The sequence below is a fragment of the Cnephaeus nilssonii genome (assembly GCF_951640355.1).
Source record: "Cnephaeus nilssonii genome assembly, chromosome: 9".
Lineage (NCBI taxonomy): Eukaryota > Metazoa > Chordata > Mammalia > Chiroptera > Vespertilionidae > Cnephaeus > Cnephaeus nilssonii.
This window is the reverse complement of record NC_137080.1, coordinates 76,685,640-76,702,066: the sequence shown is the minus strand read 5'-3', so window position 1 is coordinate 76,702,066 and position 16,427 is coordinate 76,685,640. Positions and strand designations below refer to the sequence as shown.

The 16,427-nt window shown below is 40.6% G+C and overlaps 1 protein-coding gene across 1 annotated transcript in view; it reads left to right on the top strand.

Annotated features, from left to right (window-relative positions):
• FBXO9 (F-box protein 9) overlaps positions 1–16,427 on the top strand; it is a 33,506-nt gene that overhangs the window by 5,849 nt on the left and 11,230 nt on the right. Inside the window, exons 3-7 of the mRNA XM_079780972.1 lie at positions 2,490–2,645; positions 8,184–8,241; positions 9,651–9,750; positions 11,936–12,066; positions 13,057–13,171. Coding sequence (XP_079637098.1) covers positions 2,490–2,645; positions 8,184–8,241; positions 9,651–9,750; positions 11,936–12,066; positions 13,057–13,171 — 560 coding nt within the window. The remainder of the gene's footprint in view (positions 1–2,489; positions 2,646–8,183; positions 8,242–9,650; positions 9,751–11,935; positions 12,067–13,056; positions 13,172–16,427) is intronic.

Below are 16,427 nucleotides of genomic sequence, written 5' to 3'. Positions count from 1 at the left end.
GGTGAGGCCGTGGGCCCCTGGATCCGGGTGAGGCCACGTGCCCCTGGGTCCGGGGGAAGCTAGATCCCGGGTCTGGGTGAGGCCGTGTGCCCCTGGATCCGGGTGAGGCTGGGTCCCGGGCCCGGGTGAGGCCACGTGCCCCTGGGTCCGGGTGAGGCCACGTGCCCCTGGGTCCGGGTGAGGCTGGGTCCCGGGTCCGGGTGAGGCCGTGGGCCCCTGGATCCGGGTGAGGCTGGGTCCCGGGTCCGGGTGAGGCCGTGCGCCCCTGGATCCGGGTGAGGCCACGTGCCCCTGGGTCCGGGGGAAGCTAGATCCCGGGTCCGGGCGAGGCCGTGTGCCCCTGGATCCGGGTGAGGCTGGGTCCCGGGCCCGGGAGAGGCCACGCGCCCCTGGGTCCGGGTGAAGCTGAATCCTGGGTCTGGGCGAGGCCGTGTGCCCCTGGATCCGGGTGAGGCTGGGTCCCAGGTCCGGGTGAGGCCGTGGGCCCCTGGATCCGGGTGAGGCCACGCGCCCCTGGGTCCGGGAGAAGCTGGATCCTGGGTCCGGGTGAGGCCGTGTGCCCCTTGATCCAGGTGAGGCTGGGTCCCGGGCCCGGGTGAGGCCACGCGCCCCTGGGTCCGGGTGAAGCTGGATCCCGGGTCCGGGTGAGGCCGTATGCCCCTGGATCCGGGTGAGGCTGGGTCCCAGGTCCGGGTGAGGCCGCACACACCTAGGTCCGGGTGAGGCCACGCGCCCCTGGGTCTGGGTGAGGCCATGTGCCCCTGGATCCGGGTGAGACCACGCGCCCCTGGGTCTGGGAGAGGCCACATGCCCCTGGGTCCGGGAGAGGCCACACGCCCCTGGGTCCGGGTGAGGCCATGTGCCCCTGGGTCCGGAAGAAGCCGTGCCCCTGGGTCCAGCCGAGACCCAACCAGAGGGAATCGAACCTGCATTACCACCATTTGTCCACCATCCAGAGCTGAGGGGTCAGTGCCGACATGTACACATAAGGAACTGGTGGACATTGATATTGGGTCTCAAAAGAACTGTTGGTCCAGAAAGAAACTCACTACAGACTGATTCATTTGCCTGTCAGCATAACTATTATTGCTCATCTCACATTCAGTTCATATAAGTATATCTCTAGTGACACATGATCTCGCTCATCTAGGGGAAATGATGAACAACATAGACTGATGAACAAGAACAGAACCAGAAACAAGGAGGCATCGATCGGACTATCGGGCCTCAGAGGGAGGATAGGGGAGGGAGGGGGGAGAGATCAACCAAAGGACTTGTGTGCATGCTTATGAGCCTAACCAATGGTTAAGTTCAACAGGGGGTTGGGGCATCCAAGGGGAGGGGTGTGGGATGGGAATGGGGGGATGAGGACAAATATGTGACACCTTAATCAATAAAGAAATTTAAAAAAAAAAAAGAGAGAAGGGTTGTTAACAGATAACGTTTGCATACAGAAATTTTAGCAGCACTCAACATCTGCTAGATGGTGTATTCCAAGGAAACAAATGTTTGAAAGAATCTAAGTTGAGTGCCTAAGTGATGGTGTATATTTAACTTGTTTTTCCCATACCATTAGATTTTTTTCTGTGTAAACAATCTTATTTTAGGCAAATTTTCATTATTTCTTTCAAGTCTTAAGCAGAAAATTATTTTAGAATAGGCATTTATTAACTTAGTAATTTAAAAGAGTGTTTTCTGGTTTTGGGGGGGAAAATACACACACACACACACACACACACACACACACACACATTAGGGGGCCAGTGCACAAATTTGTGCACCTTGAAAGGAACTGTGAGCCTCGAGGCTGCAGTGGGCACAGAGGCAGGTCTCAGCCCATCCTCTGCACCCCCACCTGGCCCCTCCTATGTGGCCCCCACTCCCGCTGCTGCTGCTCCCACGCACTGAAGGTGCCAGCCCCGCTTGCACCCCCTGACAGCACGGAGCAATTGGGGCTGGCACTGTCAGTGGGTGCGAGCGGCAGCTGCTGCCCTGATTGCCCCTCAGGAGCAGGGGGAGGTGGAGAAGCCCTCAAGGAGATTGGGGCTGGCAGCTGCCACTCGCACCCACTGACAGCTTTGAGCACTAGCAGCGGGTGCGAGCGGCGGCTCCAGCACTGGCTGCAGGTGCGAGCGGGGCTGGAGCCGTCAGTGGGTGCGAGCAGTGGCTCTGGCGCCAGCTGCAGATGCGAGCACCAGGCAGGACCATGGTGCGCAGGAGCAGAGAATTTTCAGTAACCACCAGAGGCTCGCCCTGATGACAGCGACCGGCACCCCACTTTGGTCTGGAGCCCCTGCTCACCTGCTGCTGCAGCTGATGCCTGCCATGTTCCGTGCATGCTCCCTGGTGGTCAGTGCATGTCATAGCAACCCTTCAGTCTATTTGCATATTGGTTTTTTATATAGAGAGGTATGTAAGACCTATTGACAAATTGTTCCCAAGTTGAGCTACTCTTTCTAGAGGAGTCCTAAAATATTTTTCTCCTCTAGGCACAACTCCAGATGTTCAGAGCTCAGTGGATGTTTGAACTTGCCCCAGGCGTAGGCTCTGGCAATTTAGAAACTCGATCTGGCAGAGCAGCAAGAAGCTCTTTTCTGAAAGCAGCAGACACCAAAGGAAAGCAAGAACTGGCAAAAGAAGAAAAGTTAAGTATTATGGACATCATACTTGGAAAAAACTTTGACAAGTATACCAGTTTATCCATCCCTCACTTCTAGGTTCTTTGGGTCATATCACCACTCCTTATGGGCTTCTTTCCTGCAGGTACACTATATTCATGGACCTGTCTTTGATAATTTATAGATCCCTGAGATTCACTTGGTCTCTTAGAGGTTGATGCCTCTGAATTTATTACAGAAGGGCAAAAAATTATTCACATGTTAACATCTTTTCAAAGGTCTTAATGCAGTATTTTGTTATATTTTGAATTGAACAAATTTATAATGATGCATTAATCACATCCTTATTTTGGAAAATTTTCAAAGTGCTCCCACTGGAAAAATTTTTAATGCTGATTGTTTACTTCTTTTCTATTACGTATTCACATGAAGTGGGCACAGCACCCCATCTTACTTTTCTTTTCTTTTTTTTTATTAAATTATTTCCTCTAATTAATCCACTTTTATTTTTTTAATATATTTTATTGATTTTTTACAGAGAGGAAGAGAGAGGGATAGAGAGTCAGAAACATCGATGAGAGAGAAACATCGATCAGCTGCCTCTTGCACACCCCCTTCTGGGGATGTGCCCGCAACCAAGGTACATGCCCTTGACCGGAATCGAACCTGGGACCCTTGAGTCCGCAGGCCGACGCTCTATCCACTGAGCCAAACCGGTTTCGGCCCATCTTACTTTTCATTATTCTCCTATACCACAGAAGCTGTCATCTTTATACCATCAGATCCAAGTTTTTATTTACAAGTAATTTGCTATTAAATAATTGACATTACCATGATAACTAAAAACTTCCATGTTCATTTTGTTTTAATTTTTATGTTTTTATTAAATTGACTGGGGTGATATTACTCAACATGATCATATAGGTTTCAGGAGTGGGTTTCTATGTTCCAAGATCTGTGTATTGCACCATGTGCCCACCACCCAAAGTCAAATATTTTCCTGTCACCATATAATAGGACCCTTGTTTTAATTTTAAAATAATTACAGATTCACAGGTACAGGGAAGTCTTCTGGACTCTTTTCCCATTCTTCCTCAATGGTGACATCTTACATAGTTATAATACTAGGAAATATACATTGGTACAATGCATAGGGCTTATTCAGATTTCCTAGATTTAGAAGCACTTTTGTGTGTGTATGCAAATAAATAGTTCTGTGGAATTTTATTAATGTGAAGCTTTATGTAACCACTACCACAATCAAGATACAGAATCATCTTGTCACCACAAGGCAACCTCTTGCTATACTTTTACAGTTACACTCTCTCATCTCTCCCTTTTCCTCAGCCATTCCTAACTACTGACAACAACTGATCTATTCTCCATTTCTATAACTTTAATATTTTTTTAAATCTTATTGTTGAGAGTATTACAGATGTCCCCCATTTTCCCCCTTTGCCCCCCTCCATCCATCTCCCACCCCATCCTGGGCCTTCACCTGTCTATTGTCTGTGTCCATGGACTATGACTAATTTGTACTTGTAAATCCCTTATCCTTTTTCATCCATCCCTCTTACTTTCCTCCCATCTGGTAACTGTCACAATGTTGTCTGTATCTATGAGTCTGTTTCTGTTCTGCTTGTTCATTTATTTTGATTTTTCAGATTCAATTGTTGATAGATATGTATTTATCGCCATTTCATTGTTCATATTTTTTATCTTGTTTTTCTTCTTAAAAAAGACCCTTTAACATTTCATGTAATACTGGTTTGGTGGTGATGTAATACTGGTTTCCTATATCTTTTTATTGTCTGTGAAGCTCTTTATCTGACCTTCAATTCTAAATGATAGCTTTGCTGGGTAGCGTAATCTTGGTTATAGGTCCTTGCTTTCATCACTTAGAATATTTCTTGCTACTCCCTTCTAGCCTGCAAAGTTTCTGTTGAGAAATCAGCTGACAGTCATATGGGTGCTTCCTTATAGGTAACTAACTGCTTTTCTCTTGCTGCTTTTAAGATTCTCTCTTTGTCTTTAATCTTTGGCATTTTAATTATGATATGCCTTGGTGTGGGCCTCTTTGGGTTCATCTTGTTTGGGTCTCTCTGTGCTTCCTGGATTGTATGTCTATTTCTTTCACTAGGTAAGGGAAGTTTTTTGTCATCATTTTTTCAAGTAGGTTTTCAATTTCTTGCTCCCTTTCTTATCCTTCCAGCACCTCCATGATACAAATGTTGGTACACTTGAAGTTGTCCAAGGGGCTCCTTACACTATCTTCATATTTTGGATTCTTTTTTCTTTCTGGTCTTCTGGGTGTTTTTTGCTTTCTTATATTCCAGATTCTTGATTTGATTCTCAGCATCCTCTACTCTACTATTGAATCCCTGTAAATTATTCTTTATTTCAGTAGTGTATCCTTCATTTCTGACTGGTCATTTTTTTATGTTGTTGATGTTCTCACTAAGGTCCTTGAAGTTCTCACTAAAGTTTCTTGAGCATCTCTATAACCATTGTTTTGAACTCTGTATCTGGTAGTTTCCTTGTTTCTATTTTATTCAGTTATTTTTCTGGAGATTTCCTCTGTTCTTTCATTTGTGGCATGTTTCTTTGTCTCCACATTTTGGCTGCTTTCCTGTGTCTATTTTTATATATATTAGGTAGATTTACTATGTAGCCAGGACTTGGTAGAGTGACCTTGTGTATGTAGTAGATGTCCTGTAGGGCCCAGTGGCTCAGCCTCCCCAGTCACCTGAGCTGGGTGCTCCAGGTATGCCTTTGTGTGAGGTGTGCACTGTCATATTGTAGTTGAACATTGATTGATGTAGGTGTCACTGGGAGGGATTGATCCCCAAGCCAGACAGTTGTGAGGATTGGCTGAAACTACAGCAGAAGAGTTGCTATGCAGGAGCCAACCTATGGAGCTCTGGACTTGCTTCAGTGGGGCTTTGGTGCTCACCGAGTCTGCCCCTTGAGTGTGTCACTTGTGGAGGTAGTAGAGTTGTAATCCAGAGTGGTCAAAACTGACCACCAGGTGCACTGGTTCTGGAGCCTCCTGGGAGGTGCAAAGTCAGTCATTCCCTGTGCCCTGCCTGGGGCTACCCAGCATGAACTACAAAGCAATCTACAGATGGTTTCTACTTGTATTGGGCTTGGAGGTGTCCCATAGAGGCTGAGCTGTGAATCAAGGTGGACTGCCATTAGTGCCACGCCTGGGGCCACTTACTGAGAGGTACGAGGCATGCTGAGGCCTGCTGCTGCTTGTTTGAGAGATTTTAGGAAAGTCTGAAGCATGAAGCCAGTTATATGGAAAAGGCACTGCAAATGGCTTGGTTGAGCCTGCAAGTAGGGAGGGGTGGGGTTTCAAGGAATCACCAGAGCAGGGCAAAAAGTGTGAGCCAGGTTGATGGAGATTCAGATATGGCACTGGCCTGTCGCTCTGTGGTGGAGAGATCTCAGCAAAGAAGCGATGGCCTCTGCCAGCACTTCTGTCTGGGAGAAAGTTGCCTCTTCAGCTCTTGCCCTGATTCCACACAAGTTAGTTCCTTCCTGAATGTCCCAGGTTCCTTTCAAGCTGCTGCTCTAGTGCTGGAGCTCAGAGGGAGTGAGTCCATGCGTGGGTTCTTTAAGAGGAGCTGCCTGAGGCCAGCAGCCTCCATGTCACTCAGCCACAATCCCTTCTGGTTTTTACAGTCCAGAATTACAGGGGCTTCTTTTCCTAGCACTGGAACCCTGGGCTGGGGGGCCTGGTGTGGGACCGGGACCCCTCGCTCCTCAGGGAAATCTCCACAGCCAAGATATCCCTCCGGATTTTAAACCACCATATGTGGCATATGTGGGAGTGGGACCAACCGGTTCACAATTCACCCCACATCTCCACCCCTCCTACCAGTCTTGATATACTGCTTCTTCAATTCCCTAGTTGTAGGACTTCCTTTCAGCTAGATTTCAGGTGGTTCTGAATGATGATTGTTTTAGTTGTAATTTTGATGTGGTTGTGGAAGATGGCAAATACCATGTTTACCTACACCATCATCTTGACTTGCAGCATATAATTTTAATATTTAAAAATACTATATAAATGGAACCATACACTTCTGAGCTTGGCATCATTCCTTTAAGATCCATTAAAGTTGTGTGTATAAAAAGTTTGTTCCTTTTTATTGCTCAGTAGTATTACATGTTATGGATACCCAATTTCTTTAACTATCCACCAGTTGAAGGACATTTGGGTTGTTTCCAGTGTTTGGCTGTTATGTATAGAGCTGCTGTGACTATTCATGTGCAGGTTTTGTATGAATATAAGTTTTCATTTATTTGGCCTAAGAGTATAATTTCTAGATAAGTGCATATTTGATTAAAAGAACCTGCCATAGTCCCACAGGTGTGGCTTTGGCTGAGCATCATCCTGTGAACCTAGAGGTCACTGGTTCGATTCCCAGTCAGGACTTGATCCCCAGTAGGGGGCATGCAGAAGGCAGCTGATTGATGTTTCTCTCCCATGGATGTTTCTCTCTCTCTCCCTCTCTCTCTCTCTCTCTCTCTCTCTCTCTCTCTCTCTCTCTCTCCCTTTCCCTTCCTCTCTCTCTAAAATCAATTATATATATAGTGCACCTTTAAAACTGAATGTTTTAACTTATATATATGTATGTATGAAACTGCCCAACTGTTTTACAGAGTGTTTGTACCATTTTATGTTCCCTAAGCCATGTACGAGTGATCCAGTGTCTCTGCATCCTTGTCAGCGTTTGGTGTGTCGTTACTTTTTAATTTTAGCCATTCTGATAGGTGTATAGTAATACTTCATTGTACTTTTTTAAAATACATTTTTATTTCAGAGAGGAAGGGAGAGGGAGAGACAGAAACATTAATGATGAAAGAGAATCATTGATTGGCTGCCTCTTGCACGCCCTCTACAGGGGATCGAGCCCACAACCCAGACATCTGCCCAGACCAGAATCAAACTATGACCTCCTAGTTCATGAGTCCATGCTCAACCACTGAGCTACACTGGCTGGGTCACATCATTTTAATTTTAATTTGTATTTTCCTAATGTCTAATGGTGCTGTTTTCATGTGCTATTTCCAGCTTTTATATCCTCTCTGTGAAATGTTGGTTTATCTTTTCTAATTAGATTGCTTATGTTTTCAGTGTTGAGTTTTGAGAGTTCATTTTGTTTTCTGAATGCTTTCTCTCAGGTTATAGTTTGTCTTTCCATCTTCTTTAACAGAATATTTTGCATAACATGTTTTTAACTTTGATGAGGTCCAATTTATCAACTTTTATGGCTTGTGTTTTTGGTGTGAAGTATAAGAATTTTGCTTACTGCTAGGTCTCCAAGATTTTCTTTATCATTTTTTTTTCTGAAAGTTTAAAAAATTTGAATGTAAGTCCATGATCATGTTCAAGTTAATTTTTATGTAAGATGTGAGGTTTAGGTCGAGGTTTGTTATTTTGCCTATGGATGTCCAGTTGTTCTAGCACCATTTGTTGAGAGGACTATTCTCTGCTATTCATACTCATTTTTAATACTGATTTTCAAAATATTTTTCCACCGTTTATTTTTATAGGCTCGAGAACTCTTCCTAAAAGCAGTAGAAGAAGAACAAAATGGAGCTCTCTATGAAGGTAAAAATTCAGGGTCATACTATCATGACATTTCTGAATAATGACTCTGTTACTGAGAAATTTTTTTACTAGAATATATTTGGTATAGAACATCAGTCTCCCTGTATTTGAAATTGGTTCTTAAACTATCAAAAATAAAAATTTTACTTCTATATAACCTTACTCTTTTCAAAAAAAATATTGCTGGGAGATATAATATTGATAGGATGAGTAAAATGACTTTTTTTAATATTTAGGTTTTAATATTCTTCATTATTTAAAAAAAATATATTCTTCATTATTAAAGTCTTTAAAATATTACTAGTTATTTAAAAATAGATTATGCTTCTTCTATAAGTGAAATTACTTCAGTGGGGAAATATTAAGGATCCATTGAGGAACATATTTTCTAAGTTCTAATTTATGTTATCTGTCAAGTAATAACCTTTAACTTTGTTTCTATTAGTAGGCTAATAGAAATACATAAGTAAACACAGTGATGAGGCTACTTACCATATTATGTTTGTATTTGGGCTTTTATTTTGTCATAGTAAAGCTAATAATTGGGGCATAGGAAATATTCTTTTGCTCGGAGCCCTTGAATATGCCCCTAAAATGACATTTTCAGAATTATTGCATTATTGGCAAATTTCTTCTAGTGATATTTGTCACCTTGAGATATTAAAAGGGTCCAATTAATATCTCTCTATAGTCTTAATTAGTTTGAAAAATTCCCACCTCCACTTAGTGTATAGTGATTCACACAGAGTAAAAAAAACATGGCAGAGTGTACTGAATTAAATAGACTTCATCTAGTTGGCCTCTATAGCCCCACGTTCTATTGGTATATCACTGTGTAAGATATTATCAAATATTATAACTAAACCCCAGGCCAGGAGATTTATTTAAAACGAAACAAAAAGAGGTTTTAAAGGTTATTTAGCTAAATAAGAGGCAGCTGGACTAAAGTTGGATTTGAAGAATAAATTTGAAAAAACTCTTCTCTTTATTCCACCCACTAGGGAGCATTTGATTTTCCTTAATTCTTTGTTTTAGAAAGAAAAATTTACTTAAAAGTTTTTTTGTTGGGGCTATAGCAATTGCATTTTCAAAGTTTGAAGAAAGACATCTACATAAGATCACTTCTGACAGTACATAAGAGGCTGAGGAAAATGATGGGAAGGGCTAAAAGACCAGTAAAATGCAACACCTTAAGTTTCTGTAACATGTTAGCTTTAGGGAAAAGAAAGATTATTTCTGAGTAGTAAGGTTTAGAAATAAGTTTGTTCACTGAACTACTGCGGCATGTAGATAAAGGGAATTTGGCTGTTTGTAAAGAAAGTTACCAAACTAAACCACAGTTAAGGGTAATCAAAGGAAATGACAAAAATGTGTGGTCATAGCTAATTTAGCTTTATTTCTTCTTTTAGCCATCAAGTTTTATCGTAGGGCTATGCAACTTGTACCTGATATAGAGTTCAAGATTACTTATACCCGGTCTCCAGATGGTGATGGCGTTGGAAACAGCTAGTGCGTATATAATTTGATAGACAGTAATACATAGAGTTTGTTAAAGTTAAGCATCTTTGGCCTGTTGACTCTTAACATGATAAGAAGATGGTACTTTTCTCTTAAGTCATATAGTGTTTAGTATAAAGACTTGTTGATAAAGTTATAGAAATTTTTAATTAGGGAAATTTAATATTAAAATATAGAAATGCACATTTTAAATAGACACAACAGAAATAAGGTGATGAAAGAATTGTTTTATAAAAGCAGTGATTATTGAAAGGAGTAAATTACAGGGCATATTTCAACTTTTTGAAACCTATTTAAAGTCAAGACTATTAAAATGTAATTAAGCCAGAATTGCAAAGTGTTAATAACTGCTGAAATAGGGTTTCATTACACTAGTCTTTCTCCTTTTGTATATGTTTGAAACTATAAATTTTTACTTACAAGGGGGCTTTTCATTTTATTAGGAAAATGCTGAATTATAACAAGACTTAGTTTATTATTCCTTAAGGTATGTAGGTGGAATATTATTAATTGTAACGTTGGTTTAAAAGCACAGGTGCAGGATATAAGCAATCACCAAATAAACCATATTTCATTGGATAGACCTAGCTCTTGAGTCAGCCGTGATGGTTTTATATGATAAAGATCAAGAGAATATATTTTGAAGTCAGTACTTTTGAAGCTATCTGCAAAACAATTATAAAATTATTTTGGCTCAACCCCTTTATCCCCAGAAGCCCAATTTGCTGATAATAGAAGGGAAGGGAGTCTGAACCCATGAGACAATGTCAGGTTTAAAATGAACAACGCCATCTGGCTGATGTGAATCAGCGGTTGAGCATCGACCTTTGAACCAGGAGGTTGCGGCTCGTGCCCAAGTTGTGGGCTCGATCGCCAGTAGGGGGCGTGCAGGAGGCAGCCAATCAATGATTCATCATTGATGTTTCTATCCCTCCCTTCCTGTCTGAAATCAATAAAAATATATATTTTTTAAAAAGATGAACATCTAGAAAAATAGAGTTTGGGTAATAAGACATTATATTATCTATTATATTACTTCTTCCATGAAATAATTAAGAAATTTCCTTTATCAATAACTTATATTTATTACCAATGCTTGTTAACTGCTTACAGTATTAGCACTTAAGCTTTGGATAAGCCACATTAAAAACATCCCAATGAAGTCATTATTAATTGCCTATTTGAACTTTTCGGCCAATAATATTGTTCAGCAGATTAGACTTAATAGTGTAAGGTAGTTCATACTTAAAAGGTATCATTTGGGCTTTTGCTAAGCCTCTTTAAAATTTGGGTAGAATCATTTGGACCCAGTTCTTAGAAATAGACTCCAAGTGTTGTTAAAGAAGTTTGTATTAAAACATTAAAGAAGCATTTTTTTCTGTGAAATTCTTTTATACAAACTTAAATGCTATGAAAGTTCTTTAAAGATACATTTGTGTGTTTTTTATCATCATATATAAGCCCTAAAAGTCTCTGCTTTTTTTTTTCTTTGCCTTTTGCAAAACGTTGATAAAGTAGCTCTTGAATTCATTTATACTCAACCATACTCGCCCTTTGTTGTATTATAGTAAGCTTTTCCTGATTTCCTAACTTCATCCTCATCTAAGCCATTTGGTACATCTGATCATTTTTAAGGTTACTCTCAACAAAAATGGAACTTTACACGTTTGTTTATATTGGTAGATGATTTGTGGACCCTATTAAAATTGTTTAAGTTACACATTTTCCTCTAAATGTAGGGTGATAAGTCACATCTGTTAGAAAACTCTTGGTAAGTACCTCAAATGACATCTGTACAATATATTTATCCAATTAGATGGATTACAGTCACTTTTAAAAGAATATGTTTACATAAGATTTTAAAAATCATGTGAAATTATCTTTTTCATTAACACATGAAATCTCTACAATGAAACTAATAAATCTCAACATTTGTATTCCAAAATTCTAATTCTAATTCTAATTCTAATTCTGGGTGGGAATTAAATTTGCTGAAGCTTTGTTATGGTACTCTTCTGCAAGGCAGGGCATACTTTTATCACATCAAAGAAAAAAGCAGTAGTTTGCTTTTAGATGACTTTATAAAGAAGATTTGAAAACACTATGAAAAATCAGTTACTAAGCTTTGTGTTTGTAGACTGAGGCCCTTAGTGTATTCACCTCCCTCCTTTTGCAGCATTGAAGATAACGATGATGATAGCAAGATGGCAGATCTGTTGTCCTACTTCCAGCAGCAGCTCACGTTTCAGGAGTCTGTGCTCAAACTGTGTCAGCCCGAACTTGAGAGCAGTCAGACTCACATATCAGGTGAGAATTTACGCTTGTTATCAGTCCATGAGAAATACTTTAACCTTAGATTTTAGACTTCCAAACTTCTGAGGTCAGATAAGATTGGAGATCTAGTTATAATTATGGTTTGTGTATACTAATAAGCATTTCAAAGTCCAAAGTGGATCAGAGTTTGTAGTGCCGTTGTTCAAGGATGCCATACTTTCTTCACTGAAGAGCTAAGAGCGTGAGTGTCTTGAGTTGTTGGGGGCTGTCCTAAGAAGATTGAAGGAGTATCATCAGATGTTTCAGCCAAGTTGGACAGTAGTCCTGAGATAAGCTGAATGTTTAAAAATGAATGCTTTTCTTTTCTTTTCATATGTTAAATGTTTCATTTGTTATGGGGGACAATTAGAAATTTTCAAGAAGATGAAAACAACTTTTACTGTTAAATGCAATCACACACACACACATATATAGTAGATTATTTTTCTAGCACACTTATTTTATTTATTTATTAAATATATTTCTTTATTGATTTCAGGGAGGAAGAGAGAAGGAGAGAGAGAGAGAAACATCAATGATGAGAATCATTGATTGGCTGCCTCCTGCACACCCCCTACTGGGGATCGAGCCCTCAACCCAGGCATGTGCCCTGGGCTGGAATCGAACCTGGGACCCTTCAGTCCACAGGCTGACACTGTATCCACTGAGCTAAGCTGGTGAGGGCTAGCACACTTATTGTAATATATCTTGGTGACAAAAGATCTTCCAAGGGATAGGGGTGCTTTATAAAAGTAGCTTCAGATCTATTCTATACTGGGAAAAAAAAACTAAACACAAAGATATTTGTGTCTTCATGTTAGTAACTATTATTACTTTGGGGTAGTTAAATACACTCATGCTTTATGTCTGAGCAATACTGAAGGTGTGATTCATAAATTTGTAGGAATACATAAAGGTACCTGCCCTGAGAACGTGACAGCAGGCTGTCAGGAGAGGCACTGAAAGGGTGATTTTCTTTTGCAGTGCTGCCAATGGAGGTCCTGATGTACATCTTCCGATGGGTGGTGTCTAGTGATTTGGATCTCAGATCCTTAGAGCAGTTGTCACAGGTGTGCAGAGGATTCTATATCTGTGCCAGGTACTTACTTTTTTTAAACAGCTCAGGCAGTGATAAAAGAAGGGATTATGGTCGTTTGCCAGTTTTAATAAAAGAACTTGATTGATGTTCTGTATAAAAGCTATTTTAGAACATTTTGCTGAGCTGTACATATGTGATTTTCTCAAACTACTTAGCATTTAAAGGCTGGAATGCACTGGGTTTCCATGGTATAGAATAATATGTGGAGCAGATACCGTCACACACTTCCATAGAGTAGTTTGCATGCTAGCTTACCTGATTTAGCAAAGAAATCATGCCAAAAAAATAAAAATAAAAAATACTCAAGCCATTTTCACAGTAACTCTAAACCCATTAAGTGATAATGATTTAAATTTTGATTGCACTAGAATTTTCTTTTAGCCCATTAAAAATTACCCTATACTTTTGAAATCATGCTGTGTGAAGAATAATCATAGTATAACATCATTTGGGACTGGTAGTCTTTCATGGGCATCTTATGTAAAAACTAGAGGCCCGATGCATAAAGATTCGTGCAAGCACAGGCCTTCCTTCCCCTGGCTGCCTGCACAGCCTTCGCTCTGGCTGGAGTCGCCTTTCCACCTTCCCATGCTGCCCAGAGGCCCGGAGCGACTGGGGCGGTGTGGAACGCCTGTGTTGTACCATGGCAACGACGCATGCATCCCGCCCCGCCCCCGGCCACTTGGCGCCTGTGTATGCAAATTAACCTGTCTTCTTTGTTGGGTTAATTTGCATACTCCTGATTGGCTTGTGGGTGTCACAAATGTATGGTCAATTTGCATCTTACTCTTTTATTAGTGTAGATATATACTTAGTCCTTAGCATTTAGAACTTTTTTTGTAATTTTAATTCTTAAATTTTAGATGCACTATTTTTAAATAACCAAATTTCATTTGGAGTCTTGTATTTTGGGTAAAATATTTGAATTGCTTGAAGTCTTTGGTTTTTGGTGATTTTTTTGGTACTATTTAAAAAGAACCTATTTAATATCTAGTGGATTACCACCAACCTTTTGAAATTTGGGTCTCTAGCACTGTTCCCCCATTAACTTTTCTTTTGATTATACTTGAGAAAACATAAAGAGGAAGTTTATTAAGAAAACAAATTTTCAGGGATTAAACCTCATATGTTATAAAAGAAAAGTAATTTTTTAAAAATATGCATTGCAACATAAATTTGGAGGGGGTCTCTTTTTTTAGTCTGGTTCCAATATAAGTAGTTTTACACCTTTAAAACTGAATATTTTAAGTTATAAACGAAATTAAATACTTTTTGAGTTGTGTAAGAATCATATGACTATTCAATACATCTTTTAACATCACTTTTTGTACTAATCCCATAACAAAAACTCATTGGCACTACTTGTAAAATATATCTCCAGTCTGACCATTTTACGATTTCTCCAAAGTACATTCTAGTTCAGCCACCATTACTTTTTTCTTTTGACTTTCATAGTAGCTTTTTAAATGTTAGATTGGCTATATTTATTAAATATTTGGCTTTACCTGGTAGATTCTTTTTCTCATACTCTTTTATTTCTGTTTATGGCCTTTTCTGCTTAAAGAAGACCCTTCAATATTTATTGTAAAACTGGTTTAATGATGATGAACTCCTTTAGTTTTTGCTTGTCTGGGAAACTCTCTACCTCTCCTTTAAATCTGAATGATAGCTTTGCTGGGTAACTTGATCTAGACTATCAGTTCCTTTCTTGCAGCATTTTAAAGATGACCTTCCATTCCCTTCCAACCTGTAAAGTTGCTGCTGAGAAATCAGCTGATAGCCATATGGGGTTTCCTTTGTTTGTAACTCATTTTTCTCCTGCTTCCTTTAAGATTGTCTCATTGTCTTTAACTTTTACCATTTAATAACAATATGACTTGATGTGGGTCTATTTGGGTCATCTTGCTTGGAACCCTATGTGCTTCCTTGACCTGGAGGTCTGTTTTTTTTCCCAGGTTAGGAGAATTTTCAGCCATTTCTGTAAATAAGGTTTCTGTTCCTTCCCTCTTTTTCTCCTTCTAGGATCCTTATAATGGGAGTGTTTGAGCACTGGAAATTATCCCAGAGGTCCCTTACACTATCCTTGTGTTTTATAATTTTTTATTTTTGCTGTTCTGATTTATAGATTTCCACTATTCTGTCTTCCAGGTCATTGATCTTTTCTTCTGTATCATGTAATCTGCTGTTGGTTCCTTCATGGTTTTTTTATGCCAGTTGTATTCTTCAGGTCTGCCTGTTTATTATACCTTCTCTTTGTAAAAGTTCCCCTGAGTTCCTTTATTCCACACTCAAGTTTGGTGAGCATCCTTATGACCATTTTTAAAAAATTCTTTATAAGGCAAATTACTTGTCTTCATTTCCTTAGAGCTTTTTTTCCTGGGGAATTTTCTTTTTCCTTTATTTGAGAGAGATTCTGTTTGTCATTTTTGACTTTCCATGTTTGTTTATATGAATTAGACACAATAGCTATTTCTTCCAGTCTTGAAAAAGTGGCTTTATGTAGAAATGGCCTCTGTATAGGATCTGTGTGTGTCCTGGGTGGTTTTGGCAGGCGAGTAGGGTGCTGAGTAGGTGCTAAGGTTTCCAGGGCACTGGTCTACCAAGTTGGAGATGCTCTGGGTGGGGAGGTCAAAGGCAGGTAGTAATGCCCTGTTGATCCTGCTTGTTCCCTCATTCAGGGGCAAAATGGGCTTGGGTGATGTGTCTGGGAATGTGCTGCAGTGACCTTGCAGATATGCCAAAGCGCCTGGATAGAGCCCCCGCCCACCCTATGGAAGGGGGACATAAACAATGTCGCTTACTGGCACCTCCGACCCAGAGGGTTCCTGTGGCTCCCCAGCCTTCTTCGTACAGTCTCTCATGTAGTTTGGTGTAGAATGATACCGGTGTAGGCTTTATTGCCAGGTAGTTTTAAGAAGCTGGTTGGAGTGGGTCAGGTGCATGCAGCACTGGGAGTATTGGCTTGAGAGGTTGGAGGGCTCCCTGCAAAGAAGCCAGAAGGTGCATGTGATGCTGATATCCCTGTTAGCTTCCTTTATTTGGAGGCAGACGGCCCTGGGTAATGTAGCTGGGAACTCACTGTGGTGATCTTGCAGGTAAGCCCACGCACCCAAGTAAAGCCCCTGCTCAACCTGTTGAAGTGGCGGGGGACGTAAACAATGGCGCTCACCAGCTCCTCCAGCTCAGACAGTTCCCTCAGCTCCCAGAGGGCTCCTGTGGTTTCCCCGTCTTCTCTATTCATCTTTCTTTGCTCATT